Here is a 15,247-nt window from a genome sequence, read left to right on the forward strand (position 1 = left end):
AGATGATGGTTCTCACAGTGTTTTTCTATTGCTTTTACAAATCAATATCTATGGATTCTGTTAATCAATGAAACATCTGATTATGACTTCAAAACATCTTACTTGGCCTCCTCTCTCTCCTTTGGGTCCCATTGGGCCCGCCTGCCCAGCTAAACCAGACACTCCCTGAGACAGAACAAGACAGAGAGAGAAAGACTGCTGTTTCATGTGTTCAACTGCCAAGACATTATCAAAACTCATTGAAGTTTTACTTTCTTCACCTGTTCACCAGCAGGTCCCCGGGGTCCTGGAGGACCTTCATCACCCTGAGAGAAAGAGAAAGTAGCATTAGTGAAAAAAAAAAAGATTTCCAAACCACTAGTCCACAATGCACACTTTACCTTCAGCCCTGGTTTACCAGGGAAACCGTCCTGTCCGGGTTCTCCTCGTTGCCCCTAATGGAAATACAAAATTATTAAAACTGTACTGCAACGAAAACACAAATGAAAAGGTCAGAAACCAGGTCCGGCCTTTAGACGAGTGTGTAAATGATGAAGTTCTGGCTCTAGAGAACTGAGTTCACAGTTTCCCTCATTAAAACAGTTCTAACCTTCTCGCCATCGTTTCCAGGGAAACCATCCGATCCATCTTTTCCTGGCAGGCCCTGAAAAATAATTACCATTAAAATCATTATTTCAAATTTTCCACGCTACAAATGAGTGTTCGGTTAACAAGGCAACAGATTGGACAATATATGCTCGAGTTCTCAGGGTAAAGTCACAGCAACTCACTGGTTTTCCTGGTTCTCCTAGTTTTCCTGGAAAGCCGATTTCGCCAGGTAATCCCTGGGAGAACAAACAGATCGATTTAATCTCTTCTGCTATGATTTCAAGGCTCTAGTGCAGTTTGTAAATAAAATCCTTATTTTGGTGTAAACTTACTGGAGGTCCTGTCTGTCCAGGGCTGCCACCAAGTCCAGGAGGCCCCTGAGGACCCTAAAAACAAAAAATAAAACTTGGAATGTTACATTTAAAATCCATTTACTTTTTAATATATTGTAAGAATATTATGTGGTGAGTAATATTGCTTGCGTGATTAATATAAAGTAACTTTACCAAATCGTGTTTTGTCTTTTAATCTGTTTGATGTACATTCCTCTAGTAACCACTCGAGGTCACTGTTACTCTAAACAGACTTTAGATTTTTTTTTTTTTTAAGCCATAATGTTCAGAATGCCATATATAATCATAATATTCATACTATTTCTGCAGTATGAACAATTAAGTTTTTTTTCTGTACATATGAAATACATAAGCAAAGAATTATTTGACAAAACATTTACTAATGCAAATCCTTACATATGCAATTGCAGTAGAATTTCATTCTGAACATAGTCCTTGTTGTCTAAAAACAAACCCAAAATGCAACCACACTATAAAGGGCAAAGACTAAGAATGAGTGTTCTTGTTGCTCTTACAGGTGGTCCTGGAAGACCATCAACTCCCGGCAATCCTCCTTCCCCTTTTTTACCCTAGAGAAACAGAGAAGACAATGACTCATGAGCTTGTATTATGTGAAAGGAAAATAGATAAAGAGATAATGCTTGGTTCCACAGACAACCAGGAGTAGGCCTTAGTTTAATTAGGACATTTAAGTAGCTTTTATAAACGTGCCTTAGAAAGAAAGAAAAAAAAGCATTACTGCTGTGCATCGAGACAAAGCCATGGCGTTCATGTTGCGTTCAGTTAAAACAGCTCAAACATGCATTTCAGTCTGGGCCTTGGAAAGGAAGGCCCCTTAAGCCTCTGTGAAACCATATTAATATTATATTGGATTAATATCAACTATAATTTGCCTTTTTAATCACTGTTGGTCTGATTGATAAGATAACATAAGGCATAGGATTTTTTTTATTCAAACTATGTCCTGTTTCTGAGTCCGTTATTCATCTTTTTACTATAGTTTATTTTGCTTCGGGCATTTAATTTCTCATAATGTGTTATTAACTTTGATATGGAAATATGTGAAAAATTCTATATTAAGGCAAGAAAAACACCTGTGCAAGGTCAGGTAGAGCTTGTGTTCTGTGATAGCATCTATAATAACTCAAATACTACTTTCCACCATTAGAGAAACATAAGGGTTGTGTTGCCCTCTCCTGGACAAACTGGAAATGGCACCTGATTTACATGTGACAATGTTCTGTTAGCTGTCAGCAGGGTATTTTATACTATATGATATATAGTATAGTCTATATACTATTTATTGTCACAGTCACAGGCCTTGACTTTCTACCTGTTATTGCTAGTCAGTTTCAGGTTGGGATATTTCTACATCCATATCTGAAATATTGCTGTTGTTTACGTATGTTAATAGGCTGTATAAATTGCCTCATAGCTTTTAGACATGGACTAAAAGTCAGGAGTTTTAAGAGGTGGTAGCCTATAGCAACAGAGAGTATTTTTTTCTCCCTCATATTTGTTCAATTCCTCACATGGCAGTATATCAAATGCTAACTCTTGCTAACACTTTAGCATCCCTCTGCTTCTGGCATGTAAAGTGAGGAAAAGCAGTTTAAAGGCATAACAGCAGAAAGAGCTTAAAATAGAGTAAAAAAGTGAGCGATGGAAATCTTTAGGTGGAGCTCACTTAGGGCTTCCTGCCGTTCTGCAGCTGTGCATCATTCACTCAAGCGCCACCCGCTGCGTTTCTGCGATGTACGCGAGACCTGTTTAGAGTCCCTCTCTAAGAGCTCCTAAAAGCCTGTTTCCCGCTGGGACAGAGAGAACTTGGCCTACACTCAGAACAACTGCAACCCTGCTGAGATACAACTGAGCTAGGAACCGTGCACCTAAAAATTCTATGTCAAAGGACAAAAGTTTCAAAAAATTAGGCAGTATGACTGATGCATACAGTAGCTTTGAGTCTACCTGTCCCTGGTTTTAGAGGGGTTGGGGCACTTTTCAGATGGTTGTCCAAATAAATACCAGCTTGGTGAGGTTGAGAAAGCATCTTGAACCAGCAGACGAGATTTAGGTTGCTTAAGCAAGGTTTTAGAGCAGGACATTTACTAAATTTCGAGACTTTATAACAATGACTTCTCTGGCCATTCGCCTTGTGATTTGAGAGCTGCTGCAGACCTAAATGACAGTCAGTTCATCATGGCTTAAAATATACCTCATACTGTATTAACTACTTTTATACTATACTTGTATACTTTTCAAGCTCCAAAAATGACAAAAAAAGCACTATAAAAGTGTGAACATTGTAATTTTATTATTTTTTTATATAGTTCTTAAAATTTTGAATGAACTTTTTTTCTAAATAGTTTTAAATTATTTTAATGTCAAATTTAGTTTGATTTTAAGTTAGCAATATTAGTACAACTTATTTGTAATAAGTAAAGCCTGACATATAAAATAATACTTTTTTTGTTTGTTTGTTGAAACTAGATCAAACATATAATATATATAATACAAGTTTGCATATGTGTATGCTTGATTTTAGTTAATTGCCATAGCGACATTTCTAATTTTCAATTAATTATTTTGTTTGATTTTATTGTAATAAAAAGGAACAACACATTTTTTTTTTTGACAGTTTAGTTTAACTAACAACACTGTGCTAAAAATGATCTTTTGTGGTCCACAGAATAAAAGCAGTGATTTCACAATATTGGAATTTCCAATTTCGATACCGTGAAATTTTTTTCCGATATTCAATACCATTTTCTATACCATAGGGAAAACGGCCATATATACACTGCCATACAGATCATTTGTTATCATCTCCTAATTGTATGATAATTGGGGTAATTTTGTACACAAAGCGGATTAATGCTTATTTTTGGACCAAAGTATATTTTCGATGCTTCAAGAGATTTTAATTAACCCACTGATGTCACATATGGACTACTTTGATTATGTTTTTATTCCCTTTCTGGACATGCACAGTATAGTGTGCATACACTTAAATACGCTCGCGGACTAAATATAAAATATCAAAAAGATGAACAGAGGTCTTACGGGTGTTGAACAACATTAGGGTGAGTCCTTAATGACATCATTTTCAGTTTTGGGTGAACTAACCCTTTAAGTGCAATAAGCAATGAAAATAAGTCAATTTGGTACTCACAAGCTGTTTAAATGCAGGCTTTTGTTGCGAGTGCAAAACCTGCAGGAATGACTTAAATGATGTGCAATACAAGCACTAGTCAACCAGAGCAAATGTGACGAGTGAGTGACAGGAAGTGGGTGTGTGTCAATTTGCCATCAGAGAGAAGAAAGAGTGAGAACACACAGCTGGGATCGGTGTATCGATACTGCAGAAAAAGTAATGGAAAGAATTAAAAGTATTGGAAACATTTCAGATGTTTCAGTATCGATACATAACGAAGTATCAATATTTTTGACAGCACTAGAAAAAAGTACATTATATTGTTTGGGAATAACATGAGGGTTAGTAAATGATGACAGAATGTTCATTTAAATACACTAAACCTTTTCCTGTTTGCTTGTTTTTCTAAATCTTTTGTTTCCTTCTTTTGCAGCTGTTATATGAATACTATTATTATTTTTTGCAAGAAACAATGTCTTCCGAGTACTCTGAGAACATTTTAATGATTCTGTCTTCTCATCAGTTTGAGGGCATTTCCTGTCTCTCTTCCTAACGAGCTCTCCTCGCTTTAATCTGACCCCACAGAGCACTCAAAAATACCGTCTCTATGGTTACCCCAGACCAGCTTCTAGAACACCTTACATCGCCATTAAAAGCAGCTGAGATGGATTATTACAATAAAATATAAATGTCCTACCCTTTGTCCGTTCTCACCAGGCTCACCAGGCAAACCTGGAGGTCCAGGAGGGCCCTGAGAAAAACAACATAAACGATAGGCTAATTAAAAACAATGAAGCACACAACAAAAGAAGATGAAGAAAATTATGCTGCTTCTTCTTTCTTTTCTTTTTAACAAACAGACCATGAATTTGATATTTTAAGATGTACAATGATCCCAAAAAGTATTTGGACACTTAAACCCTATGTAAAACTCATAACTTATCTTCTTCAATATGTACATTTAAAACCATTAAACTAGTTTGAAACAGCATTATATTACAAAATATTTCATACAGGAGGTCCGGGGGGGCCGTCTGCTCCTGGAAGTCCTCGTTCTCCTGGGATGCCCTGAAAACAAACAACCAAACACACACACACACACACACACACACACACACACACACACACACACACACACACACACACACACACACACACACACACAGTTTAAGACTCTGAAGGTGCACTGCAAAAAATGCTTTTCTCACTTAGTATTTTTGTCTTGTTTCTAGTCAAAATATCTACAAATTCTTACATTAAGAAACATTTACTAGACAAGTAAAAATTATTGTCTTGTTTTGGGGAAAAATAACTCAAACTTAAGAGAGTTTTTGCTTAAAATAAGATAAATAATCTGCCAATGGGGTAAAAAAAATAATCTTGTTTTCTATTTGAATTAAGATTATTTTTCTCACCCCATTGGCAGATTATTTATCTTATTTTAAGCAAAAACTTTCTTAAGTTTGAGTTATTTTATCTCAAAACAAGACAATTACTTTTGCTTGTCTAGTAAATACTTCTTGTTTTAAGAATTTTTAGATGTTTGGACTAGAAACAAGACAAAAATACTAAATAAGAAAATCATTTTTTGCAGTGTGGACTCATCTTCTAAAAATAATTTACACTTACAGTCTCCCCCTTGAGTCCTGCCAGCTGAACCTGAGAAAAACACAGATGTGCAACTCAATACGGCTGTTTTACAATGTAAATTTATTCAGTTTATGAATCAAGCTTCTTACTGCATCGCCAGGTATTCCAGCAGGACCTTGTTCACCCTATCAAAAAAACACAGCGTTTATGAAATATAATTTGGATGGTCAAAATGCTGGTTGAAATCCCTCAAACAGTGATTTGATATTCTGAGTTCAGTTGAACTGTATTGCAAGTTGCAACATATGACATTTTTGTCATTTTTCCTTTGAGAAAAAGTTAAAATATGAAATCCATATTTAAAGGTAGGGTAGGTAGGACTGATCTAAAACACTTTTTTTTTTTTAATTTGTTTAAAATTTCTTCATGTCAATACATAATTAAAATGTAAGTACTCTGAAAAGGAGAGTGTAAAAATCAAGTGACTCTAGACTTTTTAATCTGCAATAAACACTGCTCATTATTTTTGTTCAGGCCAAAACAAATGATTGGCTTGGGCGACTGTCGCTCTCTCTCGCTACCACGGCGACCACCGCTTTCGCTACAGGATCTGCCCACGTTTGCGTACCCGTTTGATTTGAGCAGTTCAAGAGGCACGAAACCTTGGCAAAATTATGGCAGAGAAAGAGCATTCAAAGAGGAAGACAGTACAAGAAAAGGCAATGCACAAAAAGTCTTTGGATAACCAAAGAAATCAAACGCGAGTAAATATTGGCGCGGCTGTCCAACGATGGTGAGAACTGAGGGACCTCAAGGGGCTAAAAAGCGACTCCTTGTTGGCTGTATTTCTGCTGGACAGGTAATCTTTCATTTTTATTATACATGTTTATTTTTTCATGAAGCATGTATCAATAGTACATGCAGCTGTCTAATATAGCTAACATAACATTACTTAGCATAAAGTTACAATGTTATACACTTAGCCGTTAGTAGAGATGATAAATACTCAATATGCTTAGCTCAAGTTGATCGCTGTTGTGTTGAATTTCGCAAAATTTTACGTTAGATAGCAAAATGCATGTGTAAAAAGCTAGTACACCGCATCCAGGAACTTTTTCTAGAACTAGTTTTAGCAACGGCTAACCAACAATGCTTTCATCATGGAAACTCTTACATGCAAAACACAGTATATGTTATGAATCTTACACGAAATTCATCTTCATCACAGTATAACTGATGTTATTGGAAAAACATGTATTGATGCTACCCGTTTTCTTTGCCTTATACATATAACTAGCTCGTTACCGAATCAAACAAAAACATATTTTAAACTTAACCAGTACCGGTATTCTAGCTTGATAGTGAGTACTAAAAGACATCTTATTTGTTTATATTCATACTGATAAAGTTAGATTTTTTTATTACATGTGATTCTGACATGTTGTCACTACATGCACACCGCTCGTCTGAGGTAAATAATGCGTCTTCCAGCTGATTGGCCGATGAGGCGCGTTCATGTGTTTTGGGGGCGTGGCTCTGGAAAGAGCCCAGAGCGAGAAGGTGGAGTGAATGGAAATAATGAGCCGTCTTTAAAACAGTCGTGAGAGGTCTACAGACACTCAATTTTTACACTTTCTTTTTTAGAGTACTAAGAGTACATTTTAATTATGTATTGATATATAAAGAAAGTTTAAACAAATTTGGAAAAAAAGTTTCTCAACCAATTCTTACCTACCCTACCTTTAAATGTTATAAAACTAGCTTCCGACAGACGGGCGTATGTATTGACGAACACGAAAGCGTGGAGGATAGAGCAAAACAAAACACCGGTCACGAATTTTAATTCAAGAGAAATGTTGGAGGATTTCAATATAAGAGGGGATTGAGTTTGTTGTCCAGCGCTATTTGTTTGAAACGAAAGAGACGTCAAAGCTTAAGTTTCTCCGACATTCTACATCAGACATCGCGCCGGTTATTCTTTTGCCATAAATCAACTTGTATATGCCTTTTCCCGGAACCTAGTTATTTTAGTTTATAGTTTTATAGTGTTTTCTTACAAAAACCCATTGCTTCAGTTCAGAAGGCGCTGGGGTCATATGGATTACTTTTATAATGAATGGATGCACTTTTTTTGGCTTCAAAATCAGGACTGCCATTGTAAAGATTAGAAGAGCAATATTTTTTTATATATGAAGAGCATCTAAAAGCCATTTCTGTCAAAAATGAGATAACGATTCTGAGTGAATGCTCTCTGCACATAGTATACATTAATGAAACACTTTCACATCAAACCTGCTAAATCCCAGCCTCAGCCCCAATATATATATTTGTCTGAAAGAATTCATACACCTAGGATGGCTTGAGGGAGAGTAAATCATGGTATTATTTTCCTTTTTGTGTGAACTATCCCTTTAACTTTGTGTTCTTGTTCTAGAAGAGGTCATGTGTGGATGAATAAAACACCTGCCCAGATCTTTAAAAGCAAAGTAACCAGCATCCCCCAGAAAGTGTCTCCATACCTTTTCTCCTTTGACTCCATTTGAACCAGGAGTGCCAGTCAGCCCCCTAAGACCCTAATATTAGAGAAAAAGAGCATTTAGTTAAAACATATAACTATACTTGACACATTAATATCTGGCACATGACAAATTATATACTTTACAGAACCCTCTGAACACTTACTTCTTTTCCTGGAAGACCTGGTTTACCTGGAAACCCGTCTAAACCTGGTTCACCCTAAACAATATTAAAAAGTGAGACGTCATTGAATGGAACATTTGTGTAATAAAAACATATACACTACCAGTCAAAAATGTATAGTAAGTTGTTTTTTTAATTTTTTTATTACATTTAAAATATATTAAATAGAAAAGTCTATAATAGAAAATATAGAATAGAAAAGTAGCAATATTGTGAAATTCGTATGTATAACAAATAATATTATAAACAATATTTATTATTTTATTACTTATTATATTGTTGATAAATGTTATGCATGAGACTTTTTTTTTAAGGAAAAAGAAAATGGCCGACCACAAACTTTTGAACAGTAGTGTACATTATATGAAATATTTAATTATGTGCTCTGTATTCTGCTTACAATTTCACAACGTTTATTTCATGAAAGTTGTTTTTATAAATTACTATAATATAACGGCACATATGCAATTGGTTCTGTACATCTTGTCTGTTATTTTGTGAGCACAATTCGATGTATGTCACATTCGAGGTCTCTATTTCTTTCCCTTTTTGTGTCCCACAAACATATACACTCACCTAAAGGATCATTAGGAGCACCATACTAATACTGTGTTTGACCCCACTTCATCTTCAGAACTTCCTTAATTCTATGTGGCATTGATTCAACAAGGTGCTGAAAGCATTCTTTAGAAATGTCGGCCCATATTGATAGGATAGCATCTTGCAGTTGATGGAGATTTGTGGGATGCACATCCAGGGCACGAAGCTCCCGTTCCACCACATCCCAAAGATGCTCTATTGGGTTGAGATCTGGTTACTGTGGGGGCCATTTTAGTACATGTTCAAGAAACCAGTTTTGTGACATGGTGCATTATCCTGCTGGAAGTAGCCATCAGAGGATGGGTACATGGTGGTCATAAAGGGATGGACATGGTCAGAAACAATGATCAGGTAGGCCGTGGCATTTAAACAATGCCCAACTGGCACTAAGGGGCCTAAAGTGGGCCAAGAAAACATCCCCCACACCATTACACCACCACCACCAGCCTGCACAGTGGAAACAAGGCATGATGGATCCATGTTCTCCTTCTGTTTACGCCAAATTCTGACTCTACCATCTGAATGTCTGAACAGAAATCGAGACTCATCAGACCAGGCAACATTTTTTCAGTCTTCAACTGTCCAATTTTGGTGAGCTCATGAAAATTATGGCCTCTTTTTCCCATTTGTAGTGGAGATGAGTGGTACCCGGTGGGGTCTTCTGCTGTTGTAGCCCATCTGCCTCAAGGTTGAGCGTGTTGTGGCTTCACAAATGCTTTTCTGCATACCTCGGTTGTAACGAGTGGTTATGTCAGTCAAAGTTCCTCTTCTATCAGCTTGAATCAGTCGGCCCATTCTCCTCTGACCTCTAGCATCAACAAGGCATTTTCGCCCACAGGACTGCCGCATACTGGATGTTTTTCCCTTTTCACACCATTCTTTGTAAACCCTAGAAATGGTTGTGCGTGAAAATCCCAGTAACTGAGCAGATTGTGAAATACTCAGACCGGCCCGTCTGGCACCAACAACCATGCAATGCTCAAAATTGCTTAAATCACCTTTCTTTCCCATTCTGACATTCAGTTTGGAGTTTGGAGACCACACCCCTAAATGCATTGAAGCAACTGCCATGTGATTGGTTGATTAGATAATTGCCTTAATGAGAAATTGACCAGCTGTTCCTAATAATCCTTTAGGTGAGTGTAGGTTTGGAATAGCGCAACTCCTTTAACGTTAAACTACATGTATTAGTCTAGACAGGTGTTTTTTTGTGTGTTTTTTTTAATACAGACAACAGCAGGAAACTGACTGACGGGGTGGAAAATGAATTACTGTAAAATGACTAGCTCTTGAAAAACATGTGCAATATTCAGAGCCTGCCGTTTCAGGTCAGGAATTCAGGAAATATAACAGATGGTAAATGAGTTTGCATGATGTATTTATTTTGAGTTCAAGGCCATTTCGGTTCAAAAGAAAACCATTCTCACAAAAGTATAATTTGATATTTCCTGTTTCAATGAACTATGCATTGCTTCTAAAGATATATATATTTGCTCCATTTGCATTGTATTATTATTATTATACAAAAAACAGCAGCTGTGGCTGCCAGAACTTTACTGTTAAAAATATGCTAGAATTTAACTTGCAGTAAAAAAAAAAAACTTAATTTATTTTCATATTTATCAACTGTTGCAATTAATGACTAAGCCATTAATGCACATACATCTGATTGTACATGTAAAATGTATAAGCTTTTTCACAAACTGATGTAATAGTGATAAAAGATGCCCATCATGCGTGACATTTGTATATTTTGTGGCAATAACCAACAATACATCGTATAGGTCAAAATGATTGATTTGTCTTGTCTTTTATGCAAAAAAATCATAAGGATATTAAGTAAAGATCATATTCCATGATTTCATGAAGATATTTTGTAAATTTCCTACCATAAATATTTATATATAAAATATTTATTATTACTAGTAATATGCATTGCTAGGAACTTCATTTGGACAACTATAAAGGCGGTTTTCTTAATTTATATATATATATATATATATATATATATATATATATATATATATATATATATATATATATATATATATATATATATATATATATATATATATATATATATTTTTTTTTTTTTTTTTTTTTTTTAGATTTTCAAATAGTTGTATCAAATAGTTTTAGTAGTTGGCCAAATACTGTCCCATCCTAGCAAACCTTACATTAATGGAAAGCTTATTTATCTCAAAGATTTTTAATAATGCAACACAATTAACTTTTATGCTTTTCTAATTTTTTTAATTTTTTTAACTGTTAATGCTATTTGATTCTATTACTGCTTTCTGTCTTGATTTTTTATTTGTATTGCTTTTTCTTCTATGTTCCTTTGTTTTTGTTTAGCTTTTCTTTGGACTTTTATCTGTTTTTTTGTAAAGCACTTTGGTCAGTCGAGTGGCTGTTGTAAACGTGCTATATAAATAAATTGACCTTGACCTTAACAACACGTTACAAACTCCTTATGTACATAACTGATTACAAGAAAACTAGGAAGAACCATTATTTAAATAAAATAAATAAAATGAGAGAATTCTGGGACTGGGAATGCCAATTTTCACTGCAAGTCATAGGTCGGATTACTTTTTCCAAAAACACAATGAAAATAATTTTTTCCACAATGAAATGTCTTGTTCGATTTTCACATTTTTGTATAGAAAGGAAATGTATAGTTAATCAACAGGTTTTTACCGTCGCATTCTCACAGGCATTCACCATTAAACCTGTATAATTGCATGTTACAATATTTGACATAATAAAATAGCTTATTTCCTTGAAAGTGTTTGAGACTCCCAAACAGGCAAATTCTGCAACATCATCTCAACCAATGGCGTGAGTTTAGGGCAGAACTAACCGGTATGAAAACAATCAGTGTTTTTTCAGGTCCATTTGCTGTCACTAGAGGTGCAAATCTGCTTCAAAGTTTGTTTTAGAAAAGTCAAATTTGTCTTAACAGCTCTCAACGTGTGTGGAGGTGGACCGTTGGACAGACTCTGGAATGACGGCAATACTGTGCCATGTGAAACTGTCTGTGTGCACAACACCCCCGCAGAACAGGAAATATGGATTCTGCATCTGCGCCGTGACATCTGTTTGAGTTATTAGTCTGCCTGTGTGTAGAAATACTCCCTCTGTAGTGTTTTGGATCTGACAGGTATGTACAGTGCTTTGTGAGAATGACTAGTTTGGACTCTGTCCAAGTTATTTCAAAGCATCCAAACTAAAACAGGGGTGCTGACAAGGGGAAGGCAACCGGGAACATTGTCCCAGGCCTTGAAGTGGGTGAAAGGTTCTGCAATGCCAAACTAAACTACATTTTTTACATTTCATTTTCTGATGATGATGCAAATATTGCAGACATGTGAAAAATGCTGCATGATTTAAGAATCATTCCTGTCTGAATGCGTGATCTGGTGCAGGATGAGTTATGTGCCAAACTTCATGATTTGTTTACATCACTAAGCCTAAGTAATGATGTTTGTGGGAACGTAGTTGTTTTAACACACAGGTGTCAGTCATCCTTTACCCTATCTCCAGAGGATCCTTTGTCTCCTTTTTTTCCGGCACCACCCTGGCGAAAAGCACAACATGATCTTAATATGTTCCAATCTTCACATCAGGGTTATTATGGTTGAATAAAAATAAAACAATAAAAAAAAGTTCAGCTATTTTAAGAAAAGTTTAACATTTCTTATTTTCATATAGTTTAACGATGTAATAAAAACTAAAACATATTAAAAAAGAGCACATAAAAACAAACCAAAACAAACTAAAACTTTAAAATGAAAATAGAAGAAAAAAATCTAAATATTAGTTCAAAATAATGGGTGCATTCTCACTTTTGTGCGTTCACACAAAAAACAAAAACAAAACATATAGTCCCGGTCTGTTTAGCGTTCACACTGGCATTTTTAACAGCGAACCTAAAGTTACCGAAGCCAAAGGAAAAGGGATACGGTCACAACCTGATTGCAACGGAGCTTGCTTACTGAACATCCGAAACAATGCTGTGTGCTGGATTAAACGCACTAATTTTATGCCTGTACATATGGTTTTATATGAATTGATATGAATTGAACGGTTTAGTCCAAATCCTCTGAAAAGATGATTTTTTTTCTATGATGAAAAGATTTAATGTAGGCTTTTATTCACATATTAACGTTCTTCAACACACACAATCGATTGGAGTTGTGGCAACCAGAAACTCAAGCATGTTTGCTTGATGAGCAGGAGACAATGAGGTTCATTCTAGTGTTACGCAGCACGTTTGAGCTTCAGCAAGAACCAATGAGGTTCATTCTAGTGTTACGCAGCACGTTTGAGCTTCAGCAAGAACCAATGAGGTTCATTCTCGTGTTACGCAGCACGTTTGAGCTTCTGCAAGAACCAATGAGGTTCATTCTACTGTTACGCAGCACGTTTGAGCTTCAGCAAGAACCAATGAGGTTCATTCTCGTGTTACGCAGCACATTTGAGCTTCTGCAAGAACCAATGAGGTTCATTCTAGTGTTACACAGCACGTTTGAGCTTCAGCAAGAACCAATGAGGTTCATTCTAGTGTTACGCAGCACGTTTGAGCTTCAGCAAGAACCAATGAGGTTCATTCTCGTGTTACGCAGCACGTTTGAGCTTCCGCAAGAACCAATGAGGTTCATTCTCGTGTTACGCAGCACGTTTGAGCTTCCGCAAGAACCAATGAGGTTCATTCTCGTGTTACGCAGCACGTTTGAGCTTCCGCAAGAACCAATGAGGTTCATTCTCGTGTTACGCAGCACGTTTGAGCTTCCGCAAGAACCAATGAGGTTCATTCTAGTGTTACGCAGCACGTTTGAGCTTCAGCAAGAACCAATGAGGTTCATTCTCGTGTTACGCAGCACGTTTGAGCTTCAGCAAGAACCAATGAGGTTCATTCTCGTGTTACGCAGCACATTTGAGCTTCAGCAAGAACCAATGAGGTTCATTCTAGTGTTACGCAGCACGTTTGAGCTTCAGCAAGAACCAATGAGGTTCATTCTAGTGTTACGCAGCACGTTTGAGCTTCAGCAAGAACCAATGAGGTTCATTCTCGTGTTACGCAGCACGTTTGAGCTTCAGCAAGAACCAATGAGGTTCATTCTAGTGTTACGCATCACGTTTGAGCTTCAGCAAGAACCAATGAGGTTCATTCTCGTGTTACGCAGCACGTTTGAGCTTCAGCAAGAACCAATGAGGTTCATTCTCGTGTTACGCAGCACGTTTGAGCTTCAGCAAGAACCAATGAGGTTCATTCTCGAGTTACGCAGCACGTTTGAGCTTCAGCAAGAACCAATGAGGTTCATTCTCGTGTTACGCAGCACGTTTGAGCTTCAGCAAGAACCAATGAGGTTCATTCTAGTGTTACGCATCACGTTTGAGCTTCAGCAAGAACCAATGAGGTTCATTCTCGTGTTACGCAGCACGTTTGAGCTTCTGCAAGAACCAATGAGGTTCATTCTCGTGTTACGCAGCACGTTTGAGCTTCAGCAAGAACCAATGAGGTTCATTCTAGTGTTATGCATCACGTTTGAGCTTCAGCAAGAACCAATGAGGTTCATTCTCGTGTTACGCAGCACGTTTGAGCTTCTGCAAGAACCAATGAGGTTCATTCTAGTGTTACACAGCACGTTTGAGCTTCAGCAAGAACCAATGAGGTTCATTCTAGTGTTACGCATCACGTTTGAGCTTCAGCAAGAACCAATGAGGTTCATTCTCGTGTTACGCAGCACGTTTGAGCTTCAGCAAGAACCAATGAGGTTCATTCTCGTGTTACGCAGCACGTTTGAGCTTCAGCAAGAACCAATGAGGTTCATTCTCGTGTTACGCAGCACGTTTGAGCTTCAGGAAGAACCAATGAGGTTCATTCTCGTGTTACGCAGCACGTTTGAGCTTCAGCAAGAACCAATGAGGTTCATTCTCGTGTTACGCAGCATGTTTGAGCTTCAGCAAGAACCAATGAGGTTCATTCTAGTGTTACGCAGCACGTTTGAGCTTCAGCAAGAACCAATGAGGTTCATTCTCGTGTTACGCAGCACGTTTGAGCTTCCGCAAGAACCAATGAGGTTCATTCTCGTGTTACGCAGCACGTTTGAGCTTCCGCAAGAACCAATGAGGTTCATTCTCGTGTTACGCAGCACGTTTGAGCTTCCGCAAGAACCAATGAGGTTCATTCTAGTGTTACGCAGCACGTTTGAGCTTCAGCAAGAACCAATGAGGTTCATTCTAGTGTTACGCAGCA

At 37.0% G+C, this 15,247-nt stretch overlaps 1 protein-coding gene across 1 annotated transcript in view; it reads right to left on the reverse strand.

Moving 5' to 3' along the window:
- The window catches only part of col22a1 (collagen, type XXII, alpha 1), an 84,888-nt gene that overhangs the window by 22,789 nt on the left and 46,852 nt on the right, over window positions 1-15,247 (reverse strand). The window contains 14 exon segments of the mRNA XM_067426624.1: window positions 103-165; window positions 261-305; window positions 381-434; window positions 590-643; window positions 771-824; window positions 921-974; window positions 1,457-1,510; window positions 4,793-4,846; window positions 5,110-5,163; window positions 5,725-5,754; window positions 5,835-5,870; window positions 8,205-8,258; window positions 8,368-8,421; window positions 12,521-12,565. Of these exon segments, the coding sequence (XP_067282725.1) occupies window positions 103-165; window positions 261-305; window positions 381-434; window positions 590-643; window positions 771-824; window positions 921-974; window positions 1,457-1,510; window positions 4,793-4,846; window positions 5,110-5,163; window positions 5,725-5,754; window positions 5,835-5,870; window positions 8,205-8,258; window positions 8,368-8,421; window positions 12,521-12,565 (705 nt within the window).

Source organism: Pseudorasbora parva, chromosome 19 (genome assembly GCF_024679245.1).
Source record: "Pseudorasbora parva isolate DD20220531a chromosome 19, ASM2467924v1, whole genome shotgun sequence".
Lineage (NCBI taxonomy): Eukaryota > Metazoa > Chordata > Actinopteri > Cypriniformes > Gobionidae > Pseudorasbora > Pseudorasbora parva.